This window comes from Condylura cristata, unplaced genomic scaffold (assembly GCF_000260355.1).
Source record: "Condylura cristata isolate star-nosed mole 26May11 unplaced genomic scaffold, ConCri1.0 scaffold00032, whole genome shotgun sequence".
Taxonomy (NCBI): domain Eukaryota; kingdom Metazoa; phylum Chordata; class Mammalia; order Eulipotyphla; family Talpidae; genus Condylura; species Condylura cristata.
In genome coordinates, this window is record NW_004567133.1 from 4682709 (window position 1) to 4703603 (window position 20895).

The following is a 20895-nucleotide window of genomic DNA, read 5'->3' on the forward strand; positions in this document are numbered from 1 at the left end:
AACCCCCACCCCACCCCTGCTTTTCCCCCAAAGATACTGACCAAGCACTTTTGTACAATAAAGTTTAATCACAATTATAAAAATGTGGCGTTGGGTTTGCGCTATTAACATATGTACAGTCCAGCCCAACAGGAAGGGCCTGTCCCTCACCGTCCTGGCCTGGGTGAGCAGGAGCTTCCAGACACCAGGGTGAGAGGGTGACCCACAGGGTCTGGCAGGAACAGAAGATGAGGCAGGGTTCCAGGCACGGAGTCCCTAGGACTGGGGGCGCAGGGCCCCCCCCAGGGGGAGAACATGGCCACTGCCCCTAGAGACCCCTAAACTGGGGAGGGGTGCACGCAGGGCACAAAGGGGAAGTCCCCATTAACACAAAGCAAGGGGGCTATGCAGCACCCCCAAAAACAGGATCTGTACAGGCCGGCACCCCAGGTTTCCACAGGAAACAGCTGCTGGCAGCTACAAAACATTTACAGCTTCTTCTCCGCAAAGAAAAAAAAATGAGGAGGTGGGTGGGGAAGGAGACAGGGGGCAGAAGTTGCCTCAAGGGATTGAGGTTCCCTCCTAGGGCTCAGGGGTTCCCCTTACCCCATATCTGAGATGGGGGGATGTGGGACCTGCTAAGCCCACTAAGGCTGGGGGCTAGGAGCTCAGGGCACCAAGGGGAATAAATAGGGGTGTGGGCACCAGTCCTGCCCCACCTCAGTTGAGGGAGCCACGGCAGCTCTCGGTGCCGCACAGACAGGGGATCTTGTTGTCCTCCAGTGGGAACTTGTAGTCGTAGGTGATCTCCTCGTCCACGCCGATGGGCTGCTTGGAGTAAATCACGATCTTTTTCTGGGACTCGATGGTGATCACCTTGGCATAGCAGTTGGGCTGCAGGAGGTAAGGGCAGCGTGAGCCTTGGCCGCCCCCAATACCCACCCGCCCCAGGCAGGCCCCACGCGCACCGTGCAGCAGTGGTTGATGAACCGCGCCAGGTTTCCACACTTGGTAGCATCGATGATGGTGTCGTGGTCCACCCGGAACAGGTAGCTGCTGCCAATGCCCTCCTGCACATAGCGCTTCTCCCGCATGTCAGCCACCATCTGGAGGACGGGACAGGACGGTGGTAAGGGAGCTGTCCCCTCACCTCCCTGCTGGACTAGGCCTGACTCTACCAGCCCCCAGCTGGGGGTCCAGTAGTCTCCCCTGGGGTCCTGTATCAGCCTGTCCTGGATCTAGACTCTCTCTGGCTCCAGAACCCATGGAGTTGACTTTTCAGACTGCTTCTAGAAGCCCTCCCTCCTACACTTGCGCTGGCATTCTGAGTCATTCCAGGGAAGTCTGCTCTGGTCACTAGGCGGAAGTTGCCATGAGCTCCTCCTAGAGTACCTGCCTGGCTCACAGTGGACATGGGGGGGCCCCAGACATCTATGCTGCCAGGGCAGTTCCTGAGACAGCAGCCATGCCACAGACAGAACCCTACTCCACTCTACTCCCAGGACTGTCTCCAAGACAGGCTGTCCCTGTCAGAGGACATTCTTACATGAGGAGCATGTTTACTTCCCAGAAAACAGGGCAGGGCAGTGCAGTGCACTCTCGGCACTCTCCTTGGGTGACCTCCCTCTCTTCCAGAGCTCCAACCGCCAGCTAAGTGATGGGGACTCCTCCCAAACTTCCCTGTCCAGCTGAAGTCCACCTAAGTGGAGCTGCTGGATGTAACCCCCGGATGATGCCCCCCGGGAGCTGCAATTTCACATGTCCAAACTGGAGCGTAGCTTGACGACACATCTGCCCCTTGTCGCTCCCCGTCTCACAGGCAGCCCTAGCTACCTAGCTGCTGAAGGCTGTGTCTTGAGAGACAGCCTCGCCCTTGCCCTCGCTCTCCAGAGCCAACTTAACTGCAAGGTCCTGATGTTGATCCTGGACTCACAGGTCGTTAGTGCCATGACCTAGTCCAGGCCTTTCCCACCACCCCCACTCACAGGATCTCTGCGACAATCCCCCACAGCAGTCTCAGCCTATTCCCTTTACGCCACAGTGAGCGACCCCAGAGAGCCGCCCCAAGTGCTCTCCTGCTGAACACTTCATCCCTTCCTTACCACAGGTTCAAACTTACTGCTACAGCTACCAAGCTCCGAAGTCTGGATCCCATCTGGCCTGCCCACCTCTTGTTGATGCCACTTGCCAAATTTCCCCAGCCACATGGACCAGAGATGATCCTGCGTACATGCTGTCCTACAACAGGGGTGCGCTTTCCCTTGCCCCAGCTTAAATATCACTGCTTCCTCCATCCTGCCTCCCAAACCTCCCCTTTAATGGGTAAATACTTGTTCAGACTCCATTAAACTGTAAGGTCCTTACAGAGAGAGATAATTAGCTTTGCTTCTTGTTCATCAATAAGCTCTAGTACACTTGTATCCATTATAGTTGTTCAATGAAGTAATAAAAAATGAAGCAGGAGGCCCTCCCTGGTGGCGCAGCGGGTTAAAGCACTGCACTGAGAAGCTAAAGCCGCTTCCGCATGAGTTCGATCCCCCGCCTGCCCCGGAGGTGACCACATGGCGTGGCAGACCTCTCCTGACCCGCCCGCTGCTCCCCTCAGCAGTGCACTTCGTCGATCTGCCTGTTCTGCTCCCCACTCTGTCTCTGGTGAATCCTCTCACCCTCCGCATCTCTGGCCTGTACCCCGGTTCTGTATGCACAAATAAATAAATCTTAAAAAAAAAAAAAAAAAACGAAGCAGGCTTTACTGGCTTAGTCCCAGGAGCAGGGAGAGATGTGGGGCTTTATCTAGAGTCAGGTGGCTCTCATGTGAGCATCCCAGTTGCCATCAAATCCACAGTCAAACCTCACCTGGCGGATATTCTGACCCACATATTCGATGACCATCTCGTCAGCTGCAATGGGTTCCATGGCGAACAGACCCCATTCATGGATTCGGCTCCGGCCAAATCGGAGCTTCTTTTTCCGGAACTAGAGGGCAGAAGACAGACTATACTGCTGGCTGCGTCCAACTCCCCAGCCCCCTGCCTTTCCCACAGACGTCCAGGGCAAGAGGGGTCTGCCCACTCCCACCCCCAAGAAACTACAGATGTTGTGGGCAGTAACCCTAGGCCCAGCTTCCCCACTGTGCCTTCCAAGTCCCTGCTTCTCACCTTGAGTTGGTTGAGCTTCAGCAGGTCACTGTCCATGATGGCTGAAGTGCCGATGGCACTCAGCAGCCGCCGCTGTTCAGATCGGCGCTCCGAAAGCACGCGGTTAGTCCCCTGGGAGAAGCAGGACATGAGAGAGGTTAAGCTGGAGAAAAAATAATGGCAAAAGAATGCCGGTGGGCCAGGTGTCAGGGAAGGGCCTCACCTGAGTGTCTGCTCCTTCCAGCTGCCGGGCTGAGACAGGGCACACGTCCAGGTACCTATCCTTTTCTTTCTTGCTGATGGGGTAGTAGCCTTCGCTGCGGGCTGAGCCTGTCTGGTGCTCACGGGGCCCGTCCTGGGGCCGCCGCTTGCGTTTTGGAGTGCTCAGGTTGGTGAGTGGAGGGTGTCAAGGAAGAAAATGAGTTCCTCACAGGCTCCCATGTCCACCCCAGTCCCAGCCTGAGAGTAACTGATGTGAGCTGGAGGTCCTGAGCACATTTAGCATGAGGAAAACGGAAAGTTGGAGAAATAAGCCTCTGAACCCACCCCTTCTTCCAGAAGAACAGGCAGGAAGAGCAGGAGGCAGAGAGACAGCCAGAGGGAAAATACGCAGGCTGAATGTGGCAGAGAAAACTAGACAGGAAGGAGATGAACACAGACATTAGGACACTGCCTAGCAGTGCTGACCCCAGGAAAGCATGTCCCACCCCGAGCCTGCGTCCCCCACTGAGGCGGCCAGCCTCTGTAGCTCAGGATATTGGTGTGATGGACCCAGTGGGTGTCGTTGAGCCAGTCAGCCCCACTTGTTTGCTGCAGCAGCCGCTCATAGGTGAGCCGCAGGTAGCTCATGTCCTCCAAGTCCAGGCCTGAGTTCCAAATGTCATACAGGATGGTCATTTGCTCAAACTCACTGCGGGGCTCGTCGGTTGGGGGCGGTGGGGGGGGGGGGGGAGGGGGTGGCCGCCGGCGCCGGGTGTGGGAACGGAGACTGCGCCGCCGGACAGCCCCCTCGCCATCACTGCTGCTGCTGCTGCTGCTCTCAGATGACTCCGACTCCTCTTCCTCTTCCTCCTCTTCCTCTCCCTCTTCTTGCTGCTGCTGCTGCTTGGGCTCCTCTGCCTCAGCTACCACCACTTCAGGAGCCTCCAGAACTTCATCTGCTGGGGAGCTGAAGAGGGCTGCAGGGGCAGGAACTGGCTCCAGGGGCCGTGAGGGTGGCGTGGAGGGCGGGGGCTTGACGGCCAAGGCATAGTTGTGTTCCAAGAGGATATGGCTGAGCAGGGGACCTGGGCGGTCAGCCTCGTCCGACGTCTCTGTGGTCTCTGAGTTGTCACCAGTAGGCAGGGCAGTCAGCCCACGCCGGGCTGGGGTCAGCGCCAAGTCAGCCAGCACTGCCAGGTCCACTTCTGCCGTTGGCTCAGCCTCTTCCTCCTCAGTGGAGCGGCCTCGGCCTCCAGTCCGGCTGCGACCTCCTCGGGACAACTCTTCCGGCCAACTCTTGACCAGAGATGCATGGTCCAGGGGCAGGTTGCGAATGGTCCGCTCCACACCCCGGGGGACTTTGCGGGAGACTGGACCAGGAGACTTGACCTGAGGTGGGGTGGCTGGGGGAGGCTCTGGGGCTGGCACCTCCTCCACAGCAGAGAAGGAGACGGTTTTCCGACGTTTTTTGGGTGGTGGAAGGAGGGGAATGGGAGAGGAAGGTCGCTCATCCGGGCGGGGGGTGGAGGCTGGGGGTCCAGCTGGTGGCTCTGGGGGAGGCTGGGGCACACTGGGAGGTGGTTCTTCTGTGGAACCTGGAGAGAAGCACAAAGGGGAAGAAAGTCAACTCCTCAGCCCAACATCCTCAAATTAGGACTCGTATGGGCAGGCAACTGGCCAGCCTCACCGGGAATCCACATTTCAGCTGCCACACCCTCTCCTCAGAATTTGACAGGGCAACATCCTCCTTGACACTTTGGGCTTCCTTGACAGGAAGGGATTCTGATCTGCTCATTCACAACCCTGGCAGTTAATGAGCACCAACTCTGTCAGGTGTGGGAAAATCACACCGAACACACTTTCTCTAAGTCCTCACAGAGCTTACGTTGAATGGAGACATTCAATGGAGACAGAAAACAAGTGAAGGGGGTGGGGCGGGGCTCTAAGGAAACAAAACCTTGGACTCTGGCCCTTTTATCAAGACTAGAGGTGACAGAACTACATGCAACACTAGGCAAAGACCAAGACAGTTGCATTTCATAAAAGGATACAATTAGAAAGAAAGAAAGAAAGTATCTGTTATTTCAGCTACAAATACTACTCTGCTCAGAGGTTAAAAAAGGATACAATGTAAAAGACTGCATCTATGTATTAAAATATTTTATAAAACTTACCTTTCTTACCTCCCTCTGAACAGAACTAAATCAAGATAGAGGGTGAGGAAGTGCCCCCTTAAAGCAGTTGAGGATGAAACTGAGACCCAAAATGGGGGGTGGGGGGTGCAAGGTAGACGGTCCTTGAACAGGCAGTGCTCTCTCCCCTAATCAACCCCAGGACAGGGAGCACATCCTCTCTCTGCTACGACTCCCAAATCTACGACTGAATGTGAAGAGCCTGAGCACTACTCTGGAAAAGACACTCCTTTACATCTGGCCTATCACACAGCTCCCATCCTTGGTGCCAGCTACTTCAACAGGCTGACCTTCTCGGCCCTGGCCCTCCACATACACAGGTCCCTTGATGGGAATGCTTCTTTCCCGTTGTCCATGGGGACAGCTCACAGAGAGATTAAAAAAAAAAGAAAAAAAAAATTTAATTTATGCATACAAAAACTAGGGTACAGGCCAGAGGTGTGGGGGGTGAGAGGATTCACCAGAGACAGAATGGGGAATAGAACAAGCAAACTGACTAAAATACAGTGCTGAAGAGAGCAGCGGGTGAGACAGGAAAGGTCTGCTGTGATATGTGGGTCAGCTTCCTGGCTGGAGATTGAACTCGTGCTGCAGTGGCTGTGGACAGCTTCATAGTGCTGCATTTTAACCCACTGCACCACCAAGGAGGGCCCTCAAAGGTAGCTTTTAACTTTTAGACTTAGCTTACCACCACCTAAGGCTCCTGTGAAGCCTTAGTAACATCTCAGAATCACAAATTTGGTGATTCTCAATTGCTAGTCTTCAGGTTAGCTGCAGCAGATTCATAGCTAGTATTTGTGTCAATTCAAGCTTTATATTAACTTATTTAATCCTCACAACCACCCGATGAGATGGTCTATTAACCCCACCCTACACTCCTGGGCAGACTTGAGTTGATGCTCTTACCTACTGTCCAGACATGATACACTGGGACTCAGTGTTTTCACACCTGGTTCAACCACCCAGACAACTACGGGGGAGCCAGCACCAGGCCAGGTCTAAGCAGGCAGTGACCAACACACGTCCAATGTCTTAACAGGCCTTTGACAATCTGGCACCCCAAGCAAGGCCCTCAGCCTGACTTCTGGGGCTCTGGATACCATCTGGGGTAGCAAGGCCCTCTCTAGGTATTCATCTGTTTTCTACGAGTCCTTATGTTTCTTTCCTCCTCTGACCTATCCCCCAACCTAGCCAACTGTCCCTCTGGTAGCAATACTCTTAAGAACAAAATTTCCTTCCTGGCACAGCTTCTTCACACTCCCTGTCCTGAAGAAAACTTGACCACTCTCTTTCATTTAGAGAAACAACTTTTGGTGTACCCACCCAATCGATATAACGCTCAGAAGTCAACATTTCTACCAGAAACTTCCCCAAGAATAAGGATATAAGATGGAGTGGGCCTGTCTGTGAGTGGCTAGGGAAAGACATCCTCTGCTAGAATGAAGAGAACAATCCAGAAGGGAGGACTAAAGAAAAGCAAGTCCCAAAGTTGTCAGTCCCTGGTTCTGGTCTCTGTCATGTGGTTCCACCAGACAAGCCCTCTCTCAGGCTCCTGCCATAGGGCAACACAGACCTCTATCTAGCTGCATTCCTGCTCACTCAGAATTCCCTATCATTCTCTAAAAACCCAGAGAACTGCCCTAATCTTGTCCTGCCATTCTACCTACCCAGGGGATTCTGACAGCTCACCTGTTCCCCCAGATGCTCCCATCTTCAATGACCACCTTCACTCATTTAGGTACCCTTCACTAGTCCCACCCTTACCTTGTCAGCCCCTAGAATGGCTCCGCCTTACTCCCTTATCCCTATATTCTATAAGCACAATTCACCCCTATTTTTCAGTTCACCTCAATCTACTTTTTCATTTTTCTACTCTTCTCTCTCTAACCTATCTCCCTCCTCCTAAATCTCTCTTTATCTCATCCAGACTATAGGGGTCTACATCCATGAGCCTTCATCCTTCCACATCCTCACCCTATAAAGCCGCAACCCACCTAACCACCTGCCTTTTCCACCGCTGACTCCCAGCAGCACTTCTGAGTGCTGGCAAGTCTAACCTACTTTCCCACTCCTTCCTACCCTGCTGAATATAAGAGTACAATGACTGATGCCCTGTGACTCCTCAAGGTTCTCCTACTACCTGATGAATGCAGGACAAGCATCACAGGTGTGATGAGTGCTTCAATTCCTCCTCTTACAGGGAACAGAGTACACCAGTGCTAGGTGGCCTACGTGTGATCACTGCCTATCTCAGACCATGGATACGCACCATGGATACGCACTAAAGTTCTACAGAGTGAAGGCCATATCCATCTCTGAAGCCTATCTGAAAATTAAGCTATTGATTTCATCCTAGGAGCAACCCAGTCCAAGTTAACTACCATTGCTTGCCTTACTGCAACAGATCCTTCCTCTCCCTGCATAAATTCTGGCACCTCTCCAAGTTTTCTCTGCACTGCATCTTTTCAAAAACCAAGTATGATGTCATTCCTGTGATGACATTCTGCTCCCTTTAAGACAAAGACTAAATCTCTAACATGGCCTACTGTTTTGCATGGCCTAAACCCTTGCTCATCTCCCTAATTTCCTCTAGTTCAGTCCCTGCCCCACTTCCACAAGTTAGCTTCCTTTTATGCCTTCTAACAAACTTATTCTCTGCCTGCCCGAGGGCCTTTGCACATGCTAATCACTCTGTCTGGTCAGCGTTGTGACCTCAGATTAATGATGCCTTTCTAGCGATGACTCTCCACAGATGTGTTCATATTCTCAGACAACTCTGCATTTTTCTTTCATGGAGATATTAGAGATTTTCTTGTGCAGTCATTACTCAACAAACTCTCTCCTAAAAGATTGTGAGTTTCATGAAGGGGCAAAGGCAGTGCCTACTGTGCATGGCATCATGTCCCTCACACCAACCATAAGTGCTTGAAAAAAAAAACAGTTCATTCAGCAAGATGTGTATGTGTTATAATAATTGAAGGTACAGATCTACAAATAAAGATAAAATTAATGTTAGTAGTTGTAACTATTATCTCAATTAACAATTAATATGAAGGGCCTCCCTGGTGGCACAATGGGTTTAGTACAGCACTATGAAACTCTCCGCAGCCAGTGCAGCATGAGGTCGATCCTCAGCCAGGGAGCTGACCCACATGGCGCAGCAGACCTCTCCTGTCTCACCTGCTGCTCCCCTCAGCAGTGTATTTCAGTGAATCTTCCTGTTCTGCTTCCTATTCTGACTCTGGTGAATCCTCTAAACCCCCCCCCCTCCGTACCTCTTGCCTGTACCCCAGTTCTTGTATGCATAAATAAATAATTCTTAAAAAAAAAAAAACTACAATTGTGCTCTCTCTGGTGGCGCAACAGGTTAAAGCACCACATTATGAAGCTCTCCAAAGCCACTACAGCATGAGTTCGATTACCCACCAGGGAGCTGACTCACATGGCATGGCAGACCTCTCCTGACCTGCCCGCTGCTCCCCTCAGCAGTGTACTTTGTCAATCTGCCTGTTCTGCTCCCCACTCTGTCTCTGGTGAATCCTTTCACCCACCATAACACTGGCCTATACCCCAGTTCTGTAAGCATAAATAAATCTGTTAAAAAAAAAAAAAACTACTATTAACATGAATAGTTGTTTTCTACCTGTCCACTTAGACCACCTACAAGTATACACTGTCCATAAAAAAAAAACGAGTTTAGGGCCTCCCTGGTGGCCTAGGGGTTGCCTCAATGCTATCAATGCTATGGCCTGAGTCCATCACCAGCTAGGGAACCAACCCACATGGCGCAGCAGACCTCTCTTGTCTTGCCTACTGTACCCCTCAGCAGTGTATTTCAATGGGTTTTGTTTCCCACTCTGTCTCTTAAATCCTCTTACCCCCCTGCACCTCTGGCCTACACCCCAGTTTTCTACATAAAAAAAAAATGTTTAAGGGAAACAAGTAGGAATTATTTGTTAAAATGGAATTTCCTACTTAACCATACTTGTGAAGGGACCACTCTGTTTTACTTTTAGTAAACACATTGGTCTGGTACTGAATACCATTTAGTTTGAGTATGTACACAGCTTGAGTGTGTTAGGCATAAATGTCTTCAAGGAAGGAGTGACAGGATATAATGTTTTTATACAACTTTGTATGTTTCCAACATGAAAGCTGGAGACCCCTCTGTCCTAACAGAGACAGACACACATATACACAAAGATCAAACCAGTGGGTCAGTGCCACCTACCAACAGGTCTTGCTGGAGACTTCTCCTGTTCTGGGAGAGGAATGACTGGGGAGCCGGCACCCTTCTCTGGCTTGGGCTCCTCTACAGGCGCTGGCAGCGGAGCAGGGACGTCTCTGTGAGGCGGCGATGAGGGTATGGTTGCTGGCTGCTCTTCTTCCTCTTCTTCAGAGGAGGACTCGGATGAGGATGAGGATGAGGACGAAGAAGAGGACGACGACGATGAACTGGATGAGCTGCTGCTCTCGGAGTCTGACGTGCTATCATTTTCACCATCTGAGTCGGCATACAGAGAACATTTGGAGGACGAATCGCTTTCCTCATCCTCGCCTGGAAATCCAGAAGGGGCAATCAGGCGAGGTGGGAGACCCTTCACTTGATCAAGCTGGGAATTCACTGACTATGACAGAACTCTTAGACTCCGTGACATGCTGGGAAGTCCTGTCCTTGAGATGATTAGACGCCCTATATTTTCAGTGTGATAAACCTCAGTATAAAGGGACCTGCGAGCAATCCAAAGTGCGGTCCTGGTTTCTCCTTAGAGGACGAGAAACTAAAGTCAAGAAAGACAAGCAGGAAGCCACCAACCAGATGTGGCATCAAGTTGGGTGTCAGAGTAAGAGAAGATGGTACACTCTGGGGAGAGTGACAAGCAGTCTGCTCTACTAAAGTTTTTTCCAAAGTGGGTTTTTATAGACACTGCCTGGATGACCCACTCTGAAAAAGGATTCTAGAGTAAAATAAGGCTAGGAATTATTTACATGCTTGATGTCTTTAGATGTTAGTACATCTAGAGTGCTCTAGAAATCAAAGAATTCTGCTGTCTTTGAAAAACATAACTAGGTAAATTAGAATAGAAGGTGGCAGTGGCTGGGGAGGAACCTAGGAATGGTGAGGTGAAGCTGAACAGATGAACAGCTAAATTACAAATGGTCTAAAGCGACGAGCTAAGATCACCTCACAGAAAACAGGGAAAACTACAGAGGGAAGTGACAGAACCAGGTGTGCACTCTTAACAGCAGGCTGGAAAATAGATTGGAAGGGTGGAAAGAGGATGGAAAAGACAGGGAAGTCAGTTATATCTGCTGCAAAACTGAGCGACAGAGGCAGGATAGCCGGAACAAAGGAGGTTACAATTCAAGAAACATCCAGATAAAAAACTATTAAAAACTGGTGATTACCACGGGGATTACAACTGAGATGAAAAGATGCACAAAATGATGTAAAAATAAGCTATTATAAAAAATAAAGAATTGGTGATTAAGTGAATGTGTAGGGGTCTGCAGCCCCTCATTCTTAAGCAGATGAAATTAACCTCTGCTTAAATGAAAATGAGTCTTTAGGATGATCATTCTCATCAGGTCTGTTCTCTCAGAGGCGTTCCTTGACCATCATATATAAAAAGCCAATCTTTCCCCAGCTCCTCCCTTCACTTTCTACTCCATTAACCTACTTTATCTTCTTTAAAGTACATAATGTATCTGCAGTACTACTATTTGTTAGTTAAGTCATCTTCTCTACTCCAATGGATCACAAGTTCCACAAAAGCAGGAACCAGGCCCTCCCTGGTGACGCAACAGGTTAAAGTGCAGAACTAGGAATCTAGCTGAAGCTGTAGCTGCTTCAGCGAAAGTTCAATCCCCGGCCAGGGAGGTGACCCCCATGGCACAGCAGACCTCTCCTGTCTTGCCCACTGCTCTCCTCAACAGTATACTTTGTTGATGTGCCCATTCTGCTCCCCACTGTCTCTGGTGAATCTTCTCACCACCCCTCTACCTCTGGCTTCACCCCAGTTCTGTATGCATAAATAAATAAGTCTTATTAAAAAAAAAAAAAAAGCAACCACACCTGTCTTGTTCATTGGTGTGTTTCCCAATACTTAAAGCAATGCTTGCTAGAGAGTAGGGGCTCAACACCAATCTCTGAATATAAATGAAAGACTGAACCATGTAGCCACTACTACAATGAACATAGAGGAACAAAAAGTTAACTGAAGAGCAGAACTGGTGATGGCAGGGAGGAAATGGAGGCACAGCTTGGTGGCTGGGCCATAAAGGAGAGCAGTGCTCCAAGGTGGAAAGGTTCAGCCTGGGAACATCAAGGGAAAGTAGGAAAGTGCAGCAGACGACTTACATCAATAAATAAGTATGCTCTGCTGGTAGCTTCAGAGGAGAGCTATGTTTCAGGAGCAGTGGTAAGCAGGAAGGACCCTCTAGGGTTATTGCTTACAATGGACCAAGAGCCAAAAGGATATGGCTACAAGACACAGCTGCTCTTGGGTGCTCAAAGGTGTGTGGTACACCAGCAGGAAGGTTATGCGGGCTCAGGAAAGGGCTAGATTCCTTCCTCCCCAGAACAGAGTCTGATTCTATCATCTGTGCTTACCATCTGATGCTGCTGTCTCTTTTTTTGTAGTACTCATGGCTTCCTCGCGCTCTTCATCTTCCTCATCTTCCTCATCATCCTCTTCATCCTTAAGAAAAAGGACAAATGGGGACTAATAGGCAAAAGACAACTGGTCCTCCAAGAAACACAGTTACCTGTATTATAGCCCAGAGAAATTGGCTATGGCTACAGGAAGTGAGAGGTAGGCTTTTGGCAGGGACTGGGTGCCCTGATCCCTCACCTTTTCTGAGGAGGACTCCTGGGAAGCTTCCTCCCCCTCACTGTCTAGAGCAAAGGACTTGCGGTGCTTGCCCTGGGTCTTGCCTCGTTCTTCATCTCGCTTTGGAGGCTTGGTCCCCGGCCGTCCTGGCTCTCCAGTCTCCTTCTCTCGTTCAGGGTCTAGGCCCAGGTGAGTGATAGTTAGGGCAGTTTACCACAAGCAGTAACAGTTACTGTCTCCTTACCCCATGAAAGGAGCTTCACATACACCACTGCTAATCTTGCAGATAGACCATGGGACAGACTTCTTCATATAACAAGCAACTGAATTTCAGCAGAAACACAAACACCCCGGAATTACCTAATACTTTATATAGGTTAAACATGGCATCCTTCTCTGGATTGGGCAAAAATGGGTGCTGACTTGAATCTAGCACAAGAAAACAGCACTAAGGCCAACAGGGTTTCATGGGCAGATCTGACCCCACAAGGAAGCGCCCCGGCCATGTAAGATGTCAACCACGGGCTCAGACTTAATTGGTGGAGAAGCTGTAGGACAGCTTAAGCATCAGATGGTAAACTTGGGTAGATCACTTCTTTAATCTCAAAATTCTAGGCTTCTAGATGTTGAAATTACCATTTCTGTTTTACAGGTGTAAAGGTAAAACACAGCAAATTAAATGTCAGCATACCTGAATACGAACCATACCAGATACGACACTTCTCACATTTCTCAGAACTCTTATGTACCAAAATCTGCATGTGGGCCCCTGCCCTGAGACATCACTCCTTCATCTCTGCCTCTTGCTTTTTTATCAGAATCTAAGCAGCCCTTCTCCAGCATCTGACCTCCCACTCACCATCTTCATCTTCCTCTGCTGGAGTGGAAGGCCGGGGTCTCTTCTCCTCACTGGCTTCTGAAATTTCTGACGGCTCTTTTCGCTTTACCTGGGAGAAAAGAAGAAACAGGCCCATCTAGAACTCAGACAACTCATGGTACCCCAAGGAAAGGGACTACCTTTCCCTTCTCCCCACTCTACTAGGTAAGACCACAATTCTGAGTACCTTGAAAGAAGGCAGTCGCAAGGCACCTCGAAGCCCAGACCCAAAGGCGAAAGCCTCGATGCCGGTGGTACCCCCGCTTTTGGCCCAGTCTACGAGGGACAACAGGCCTGGTTCTTTGAGCTTTGTCTTCTCTTTATCCTCTTCCTTGGCTTGCTGTTTGGCTGCGTTCTGGAATGGCTGCAGGCAGTAGGGGGACTAAGCCCCAGAACCTAGGTGCTCCCTCCTGCCTCCTGCCTGAGAACTATGTCCAGACCCCAAAAATACAGAAATGTATCTACTCATTCCTCCATTTCACATATCTAGGCCACCCCTCCCTTGTACCAGCCCCAGTAAAGGCTCATCGAGCTCTCAAAGTCTGCTCACTCAGCCCGTCAACGTTATGAAGCAGGTATTTCTATTCCCACTCTACAAAGAAAGACTCGGAAGAGTGAAGCCCAGAGAGAGCTAGAGCCTAGCCCACTGCAAATAAGCCGTATGGTCAAGGCAAAGCTCTCCTGATTCTGAGGCCTATGTTTTCTACTGTTCATGTGTCCCCAAGTCCCCTGTTAAACAGTATGCTCAGTTTCATACCCACTTGCCCTGACGATCCCTCTTCAGATTTTGACCAGGTAAGTCAGAGTTTCTTTCCTGCAGTGGAGCCCCAGGTCTCCCCCCCACACACACAAAGGCACTCACCTTGGCCTTCTCTTCCTTGCTTTCCCACCACTGGTCAAAAGCTCCAAAGGCCACGTTTTCTACCATCTTGCGATTGAGATCTCGCTGCATAATGCTCTTCATCTCTTGGACAAGGGTGGCCAGCACACGGCCCACAGTGCCTGCCGATGGGAGGGCCTTGCCCTCTGCCAGCTCTGCTTCCTCCCGGGGAGGCAGCCTGGTCTCTTCTCCGGAGACTGAGGAAGAGGGCAGGGGCTCGGCTGCCATGGGCAAAGGCAGGTGGTAGGTTTCCCGGGAATATGCCCCTCGACCTTCTTGCCCTTGTGTGTACAGAGCATAGGGTAACCCATAGGCTGCCTCTTGAGGGGGTGGAAATGGGAGAAAGGCCTCCCCAAAGGCCCCACCAGGGGGACCAGCTGAGGCAGCAGTCAATCCCTTGCCCTGCCGCAACTGGTGGAGTCGAGTTAACATCTGGGTCTGCATCTGGAAGGACATGGGCATCCCACCCCACTGAGCCCCAAGTCGATCCATGAGCTCTAGGGAGTTCACAAAATCATAGATGTGAGGGGGTGGTGGAGGTGGTGGTGGGTACTCAGGGGGTGGTGGCCCATCAGGTCGGGGTGGGAGGAGATAGGCAGGTTGGTGGGGAGGATAACCAAGGGGAAGGGAAGCAAGGTAGGGAGGAGGAGGAGGGGGTGGAGGGGGAGGGGGTGGAGGCTGCTGGGGGGGTGTTGGGGCTGGAGGGGGTGAGCCGCCCCTGTCATCGTCGGAGATCTCCATGTCCTCTCCAGAAGAGCATGGAGAAGCCTGTGGGAGTGCAGAGGAAGGTCACAGAAAGCTTTTGCCTACTCCCTGGAATTTTTCTCAAATCTATCCTCTTATCTAGTTCCTTTCCCTCTCCCCCTGGGTTCAACCCTACTTCCCACTCCCAGGTTCCTCTGCTGGTTGACCCCATCCTCACCTGGTTCTGTCCGTTGGCCTTGGGAGACTCCCTGGTGGCCCCTGGTTCCCCGCTCCCTGTAGGTGCCACATCCTCAAAATTAGCTGGGGCTGGAGGCGGCGTGCAAGGCCCATGACCTGACCCAGAAGGCACCTCGCTCCCTGTGTCTCTAGTCCCAGGGCCTGTGCTGCTATTCTCTTCCTCTTCCTCTGTGTCAGAACCCAGGAAAGAAAATTTGGAGCGTTGTTCCTTCAGTAACATCTCAATGCGGGAATCCAGGCTGCTGTGTTGAGCGAAGGGCACACTCTCATTGGTGGTCTCTGGGGCTGGGGAGCCGGAACGTGCAGGTGAGGCTGGACGGGGGGAGGTCCGAGATTCTTCTCCCTCTGGGCTGGGCCCCCCACCACTCCCACCTCCTCCAGGTTCTGGAGGTTCTGGGGGTGGAGCCTCTGAGGCAGGAGGTCGGTAGTCCTGGTCAGCGGGCCGGCTGGGCTCAGGGGGCAGGTAAGAGGTGTAGGAAGGTGGGAAGCGCTCAGCTGTATTTTCAGGGAAAGGAGCCCCAGGGGGCTCCTCCCGAGTCGGCCGGCGCGGTGGGTAGGAAGCATGGCGTTGATAGCGATTCCAGCTTTCATAATATGCTGGATAGTTTGAGTCAGAACCACGAAAATGAGAGGATGAAGACGAGGAAGAGGATGAAGAGGATGAGGACAATGAGGAGGAAGAGGAGGAGGAAGAGGCGGTGGCTGCAGTGGTGGCAGAGATGGCTGCAGAGGTGGTCGTGGGAGCCGAAGATGCAGAGAAGTGGCGACGGGAAAAGGAATCTTGGAAGCTGTTCTCTGACCGCCGGGGCTTGAAGGAGGTTGAAGTGGTGCTAGAGAAAAAGCGCAGGAGTTAGCTGGGTTCAGCTCTCAGTAACCAACATCCCTCTAGGCTGCCCCCAAAGGAAGATCTAAATGTTCTTGGGTTCCCAGCTAGAAAATGAATTCCCTGAGGAAAGGGGTTTGTTGGCCGAATCCACAGAGAAACTATGACAAATTTTTCCCAACTCCCTCTTAAGAGAAACTCGGTTTCTCCCTAATGGCAGCTTTCAGTAGCTGGGGTGTACCAGAGGGTGTTTACTCTGCACCTGCTGGAGTAGGCAGAGTCCTGAGAGTAGGGGGTGCTGCCCCGAGAGTAGGGGGTTCCTTGGGAGGACTGAGGGGTGAACTGGCCAAAGGAAGATGGGGTGTCTTGTCGGCTGCTGGAGAAGCTTGTGTCCTGGGAGCAGGGGGTGCCATTGCCAGGAGTGCCTACCACAGCAGTGGTTGCTGGGTAGGCAGTTGTGTCAGAGGAGGAGCGGCGGCGGGATTCAGTCTGGAGGGAGAATGTGGAACAGGGAGAAATAGTTATCAGGTGCCATTTAACAACTTCCCCTTCCCCAAACCAAGAACCCCAGTTCCTTGTTGTTTTAGAGCATCTATGCATCTTCTCTTGGACCATGCTATACTTAACACGAAACCCAGCACCTCTTCAAAACTGCTCCTGGCATCCAAGCACTGTGCCCACAGGGTCACTGTGCTCACCGTCTCAGTGGCTGCACCAGAGCCCTGGAACTTCTCACTCAGTGCCTTGCCCCCCGTGGGCACTGTCTGAGGGGTGTAGGAGCCATTGACAATCAGTTCATAGTACTTCATTCGTTGTTGTCCTGGAGGGAGGAAAATAGGAACCAACAGATGAGCAGAACAACTCCCTCTGAGTTGGTGTTCCCATTTTTTCTAGGTTTTGAGTTTCCTGTGATTTCTTAAGAGTCTTGGGCTTGGGGTTTCCGTTCTACTATGTCTTGGGAACTTCTACCTCAACTCCACCTAATAACTACCACAAATGACATACACATCATACAATTAGTGGCTTATAACAGCACTTCTATGTGTGCGCCTATGTGACCACCAGAAACAGCATCATACCCTAACTTTACAGGCCTGAAGAAAATTGATCTGACTGGGCTCTCCCTGATCGTGCAACGGGTTAAAGTGCAGCATTATGAAGCTCTCCGAAGCCACTGCAGCATGAGTTCAATCCCCAGCCAGGGAGGTGACCCACATGGCACAGCAGACCTCTCCTGACCTGCCCGCTACACCCCTCAGCAGTGTACTTTGTCCATCTGCCTGTTCTGCTCCCCACTCTGTCTCTGGTGAATCCTCTCACCCTCCACATCTCTGGCCTGTACCCCTGTTCTGTACGCACAAATAAATAAATCTTAAATAAAAAAAGAAAGAAAATTGACCTCACAAAGTCACAAAGTTGATCAATGGCAGAAATGGAATTCAAACCCAGGCGATCTGATGCTAGATCCCACTATACTCTTCATCCTATAAACTAAAGATTGCAAGATGGCAGCATTTTAACCTGAAAGTTAAATCTAGCCCATAGTCATGTTTTGTCTTATATGATTACTTAAAAAATTTCTGGCTTAAAAACAACTCAGATAATTTAACTATCCTAGCTTTTAATTTTAACTGCTGACTGGCTAATGCCTACTAGCAGGTGCCTCCCTTAAGATGTGCCATAGTCCCCATTCCATACCACTGCTCCTTACACAGAAGCCCAGACTGCTTCACTTACCTGTAATGGTTCCTAATTTTTTTTTAGGATTTATTTATGCCTATAAGAACTGGAGGTGCAGGGGAGTAAGAGGATTCACCAGAGGCAGAGTGGGGAACACAACAGGCTTACTGACTCAAACACACTACTGAGGAGAGCAGCAGGTTGAGACAGGACAGGTCTGCTGCACGCGAGTCAACTCCCCAGCCAGAGATCGAACCCATGCCGCAGTGGCTGGCGACAACTTGACAGTGCTGAGACTTTATTCCTGTGCCACCAGGGAAGCCAAAGATTCTTAATCTGAAATTTCAAGCCCTAAAATTCAAAACCTAGTAATTTTGGGAATTCACTATTAAAATCAAACCTGAACTGAAACTACTTACTAGTCTTTATTCATCATACCAGTGTAAACCTCAAATAGTTTCCTTGTAACAAATATAGTTACATGCTATGCCTGTAAATACAGTTACCTGCTGAAGGTAACACACAAAAAACTCACTCATACCATAGTCCCTCCATAAAGTTTTCACTGCAGAGATGCATCTGGTCCTAAGAGTTTCAGGTGAACAATCACGATCACTTAACTGGCCCCAGCAGACATAGGCATGTACAATCTCTGCTGGAGTCCACTGAGAGCAGCAAGCAAAAGAACCCTCACCTTTGATATCAAGCTGGGCATGGATGATGTTGCCCATGACAGAGGTAAGGTGGAGGTTTTTGACAGTTTCCTTGGCTCCCCGAGTACTGGTGAAGAGCACACGGGCCAGGCCCAGGTGCTTGCGAGTACGGGGGTGAAGAAGGATCTCTACCTCTTCCACCTCACCATACTTTCGGCACATATCCTTCAGGAAGGTCTCTCGCACATTGTCATTCAGCCTTGCAAAAGTTACTTCCTTCAATGGGATTTGTCCGATATAAAACTCATCCAGCTGTGGAGAGAATAAAAGTCAAATATGGGGTCTTCGTACTGTCCACAGTTCCTTTGCCCTTTTGGACATTTTAATGAGATCACAACATTGAATTTGGACTGGGAAATAAGAGCAAGGCAATGGGATATGGGGCTGCCAAGAGGGATACATCAGTCTTAACACCTCTCTTTTCTAAATTCCACCACAGAACAATGGCAAAAAAAGGAACAAAAGTGTGTAAGCTGAGGAATAAACATAAATGGATGGAAGTAGCTGTAGGGAAATAATTCCCAAACTTAGCTTTTATTAAGTGGTTACCATGGCCTGGGCACTAGGAATATAATGACTTTAAAAATCATGATGGGGTAAGGGACAGGAAGGGGATTTTTGTTCAGAAAGTAGACAACGCAAACTGACACAAGAGTGCCAAGAGTATTAGAAAATGGAACACTGGTGTGCAGTACCAAAACAGGATATGAGGCTTTACCGGATCAATAAATAACCTTATGTGCCAATGCACAGAACCAATGAACTTGGCAACAAAAGTAAAGTAAGACAACAGTAAAACGAAAGAGACACTGGCAGCATAGTGGACTGAAATAAAGTCTGCATTAAAATAGTAGCAATGAAAACAGAAAAATTTTAAAAAGACATGTTCATGAAAAAAAAAAAAAAACAGCAAGATTACCCACAAGACACAAAAACACTGATTCAAAAAGATACCTGCACCCCCATGTTTATTGCTGCTTTATTTACAATTGGAAAAATCAGCAGGACTTCACAACCAATTATTTGACAGATAAAGGACAAGGAGAATCATAACTGGCAGGATTTTTGTTTCTGTAACTGAATAGATGGTGGTGTCACACATCAGCAAAGGGAAAAGAGACAATTAAGGGTAAAGCGCGTTTGTAGATACCTTGAGTTTGAGATATCTATGGGGTGTCCAAATTGAGCTGTTCCTCTACCAGACATACAAGTTCAAGAGACTGAGTTTAGCTGAAAATAGCAATTTGTATATCAATATTTTGATAATAGGTGTGACACAAGTCATAGGTGTGAAGTCACAGATGTGAAAGACATTGTTCAGGGAAAGTATACAAAATGAAAGCGGGATAAAGGAATACTGCAAATAATATATCTGGAAAGTAGGACTAGAAATTTAGTAAAGGAAACTAAGAACCAGCAGTTCTTTCTAGGTATAGTCAAAGGCCTGACACATATCCTGCCCATACTCTGAGAAAACAAGATATAAGGTCAAATGGCCCAGTGAGGGAAAGAACAGTGGACTCTCAGATGGAGTGTCTGGACTTGTCACTCCCCGTAACTGTTGAGAAGCTGAAATACCATACAAAGATACTGTCATGTAACACACTGTCTGGAAGTACAGTGATAGACGAAGAACTAAGCCCATCTTTACTTCATCCTTCAAATCAACACCCCTGCCTGAGACACGTCACCTATACCTTTCTAGAAGATAAACACACCTCCTATCCAGAACAACTCAGTCTTGCTGCTCTGAGGCTGTCAGATCTAGCTGAGGTTCTTTCATTGGAAAAACCACGTATACTTGGCTACACTATGACTAGACTATCAGTACTTCACACCTTCCAAGCGCCACCACAGGAAGAGAGTAACAGACACATACCTTAAACTTAGGGACTGGGAGGGAAAAGTCTCTGTTTTTGGACCTGACATGGCAACGGGGGTCTTGAAGGTCTTCGACTGGTATGTACTTTGAGTCCTAGGAAGGAAAGCAGTAACAGAAAGACAGTTCTGGGTGCTACCTACCACATTACCCACCTCAAAGAAGCCCATTTGAAGAGCTAGGTCTGGTAGCCCACTTTTACAGGTATGAAAATTCTTTGGTGCTGAACTGAGTTACCAGGAGAGTGGTGCCTGAGATGGCCTAGAAGGCAAGGAAAGGCCAGGTGTACTCACGTTGACACTGAAGTGGACTCCATCATAGCGGTACACCTTTTGAGAAGGCCTGCGCAGGGCAGGGTCCAAGGCAGGATCCACGATGAGCTTGTAGTTCCGCCACTGGAAGCTCGGGGCCTTCTGCCCATCTCCCCCACCTTCTTGATCCATCTTTGCTCATTTACACTGTCAGGAAAGAGGGATACACACCGGGGTTCAGCTCATAGGCCTGACTCCCATGCTGCCCCTCACCAACTAGCCCAAACTCCAGGTACTCTCATCACCCCAGTTTCCACACCTCACCATGACCCATGGCACCCCCAGATACCCCCCAAGTATCCTCTTTCACCAGAACACCCCATTCTCCCTCCACCTCCCAACTCTCCCCTCAGGCCCCCAGGCCCATCTCGCGCCCCCTTACCTTCCCGCTCTCCCCAGCGCGCGCCCCATTTGGCCTCGGCGCAAGACCCCTCCCCCGCCCCCTGGC

General features: G+C 50.0%; 1 protein-coding gene across 2 annotated transcripts in view; it reads right to left on the reverse strand.

Annotated features, from left to right (window-relative positions):
• Nucleotides 1-48: 48 nt before the first annotated feature.
• The window catches only part of SETD1A (SET domain containing 1A), a 21691-nt gene continuing 844 nt past the window's right edge, over nt 49-20895 (reverse strand). For both annotated transcript variants that reach the window (XM_004691969.2, XM_012731856.1), the window contains exons 2-19: nt 20430-20594; nt 20137-20232; nt 18239-18509; nt 16563-16684; nt 16127-16353; nt 15022-15871; nt 14082-14867; nt 13407-13583; nt 13202-13289; nt 12364-12521; nt 12123-12210; nt 9741-10067; nt 3875-4912; nt 3340-3512; nt 3138-3248; nt 2836-2955; nt 948-1085; nt 49-873 (exon numbers count right to left, since the gene is read on the reverse strand). In XM_004691969.2, coding sequence (XP_004692026.1) covers nt 700-873; nt 948-1085; nt 2836-2955; nt 3138-3248; nt 3340-3512; nt 3875-4912; nt 9741-10067; nt 12123-12210; nt 12364-12521; nt 13202-13289; nt 13407-13583; nt 14082-14867; nt 15022-15871; nt 16127-16353; nt 16563-16684; nt 18239-18509; nt 20137-20232; nt 20430-20579 — 5094 coding nt within the window. In that variant the 5' untranslated portion in view covers nt 20580-20594 and the 3' untranslated portion in view covers nt 49-699. The remainder of the gene's footprint in view (nt 874-947; nt 1086-2835; nt 2956-3137; nt 3249-3339; nt 3513-3874; nt 4913-9740; nt 10068-12122; nt 12211-12363; nt 12522-13201; nt 13290-13406; nt 13584-14081; nt 14868-15021; nt 15872-16126; nt 16354-16562; nt 16685-18238; nt 18510-20136; nt 20233-20429; nt 20595-20895) is intronic.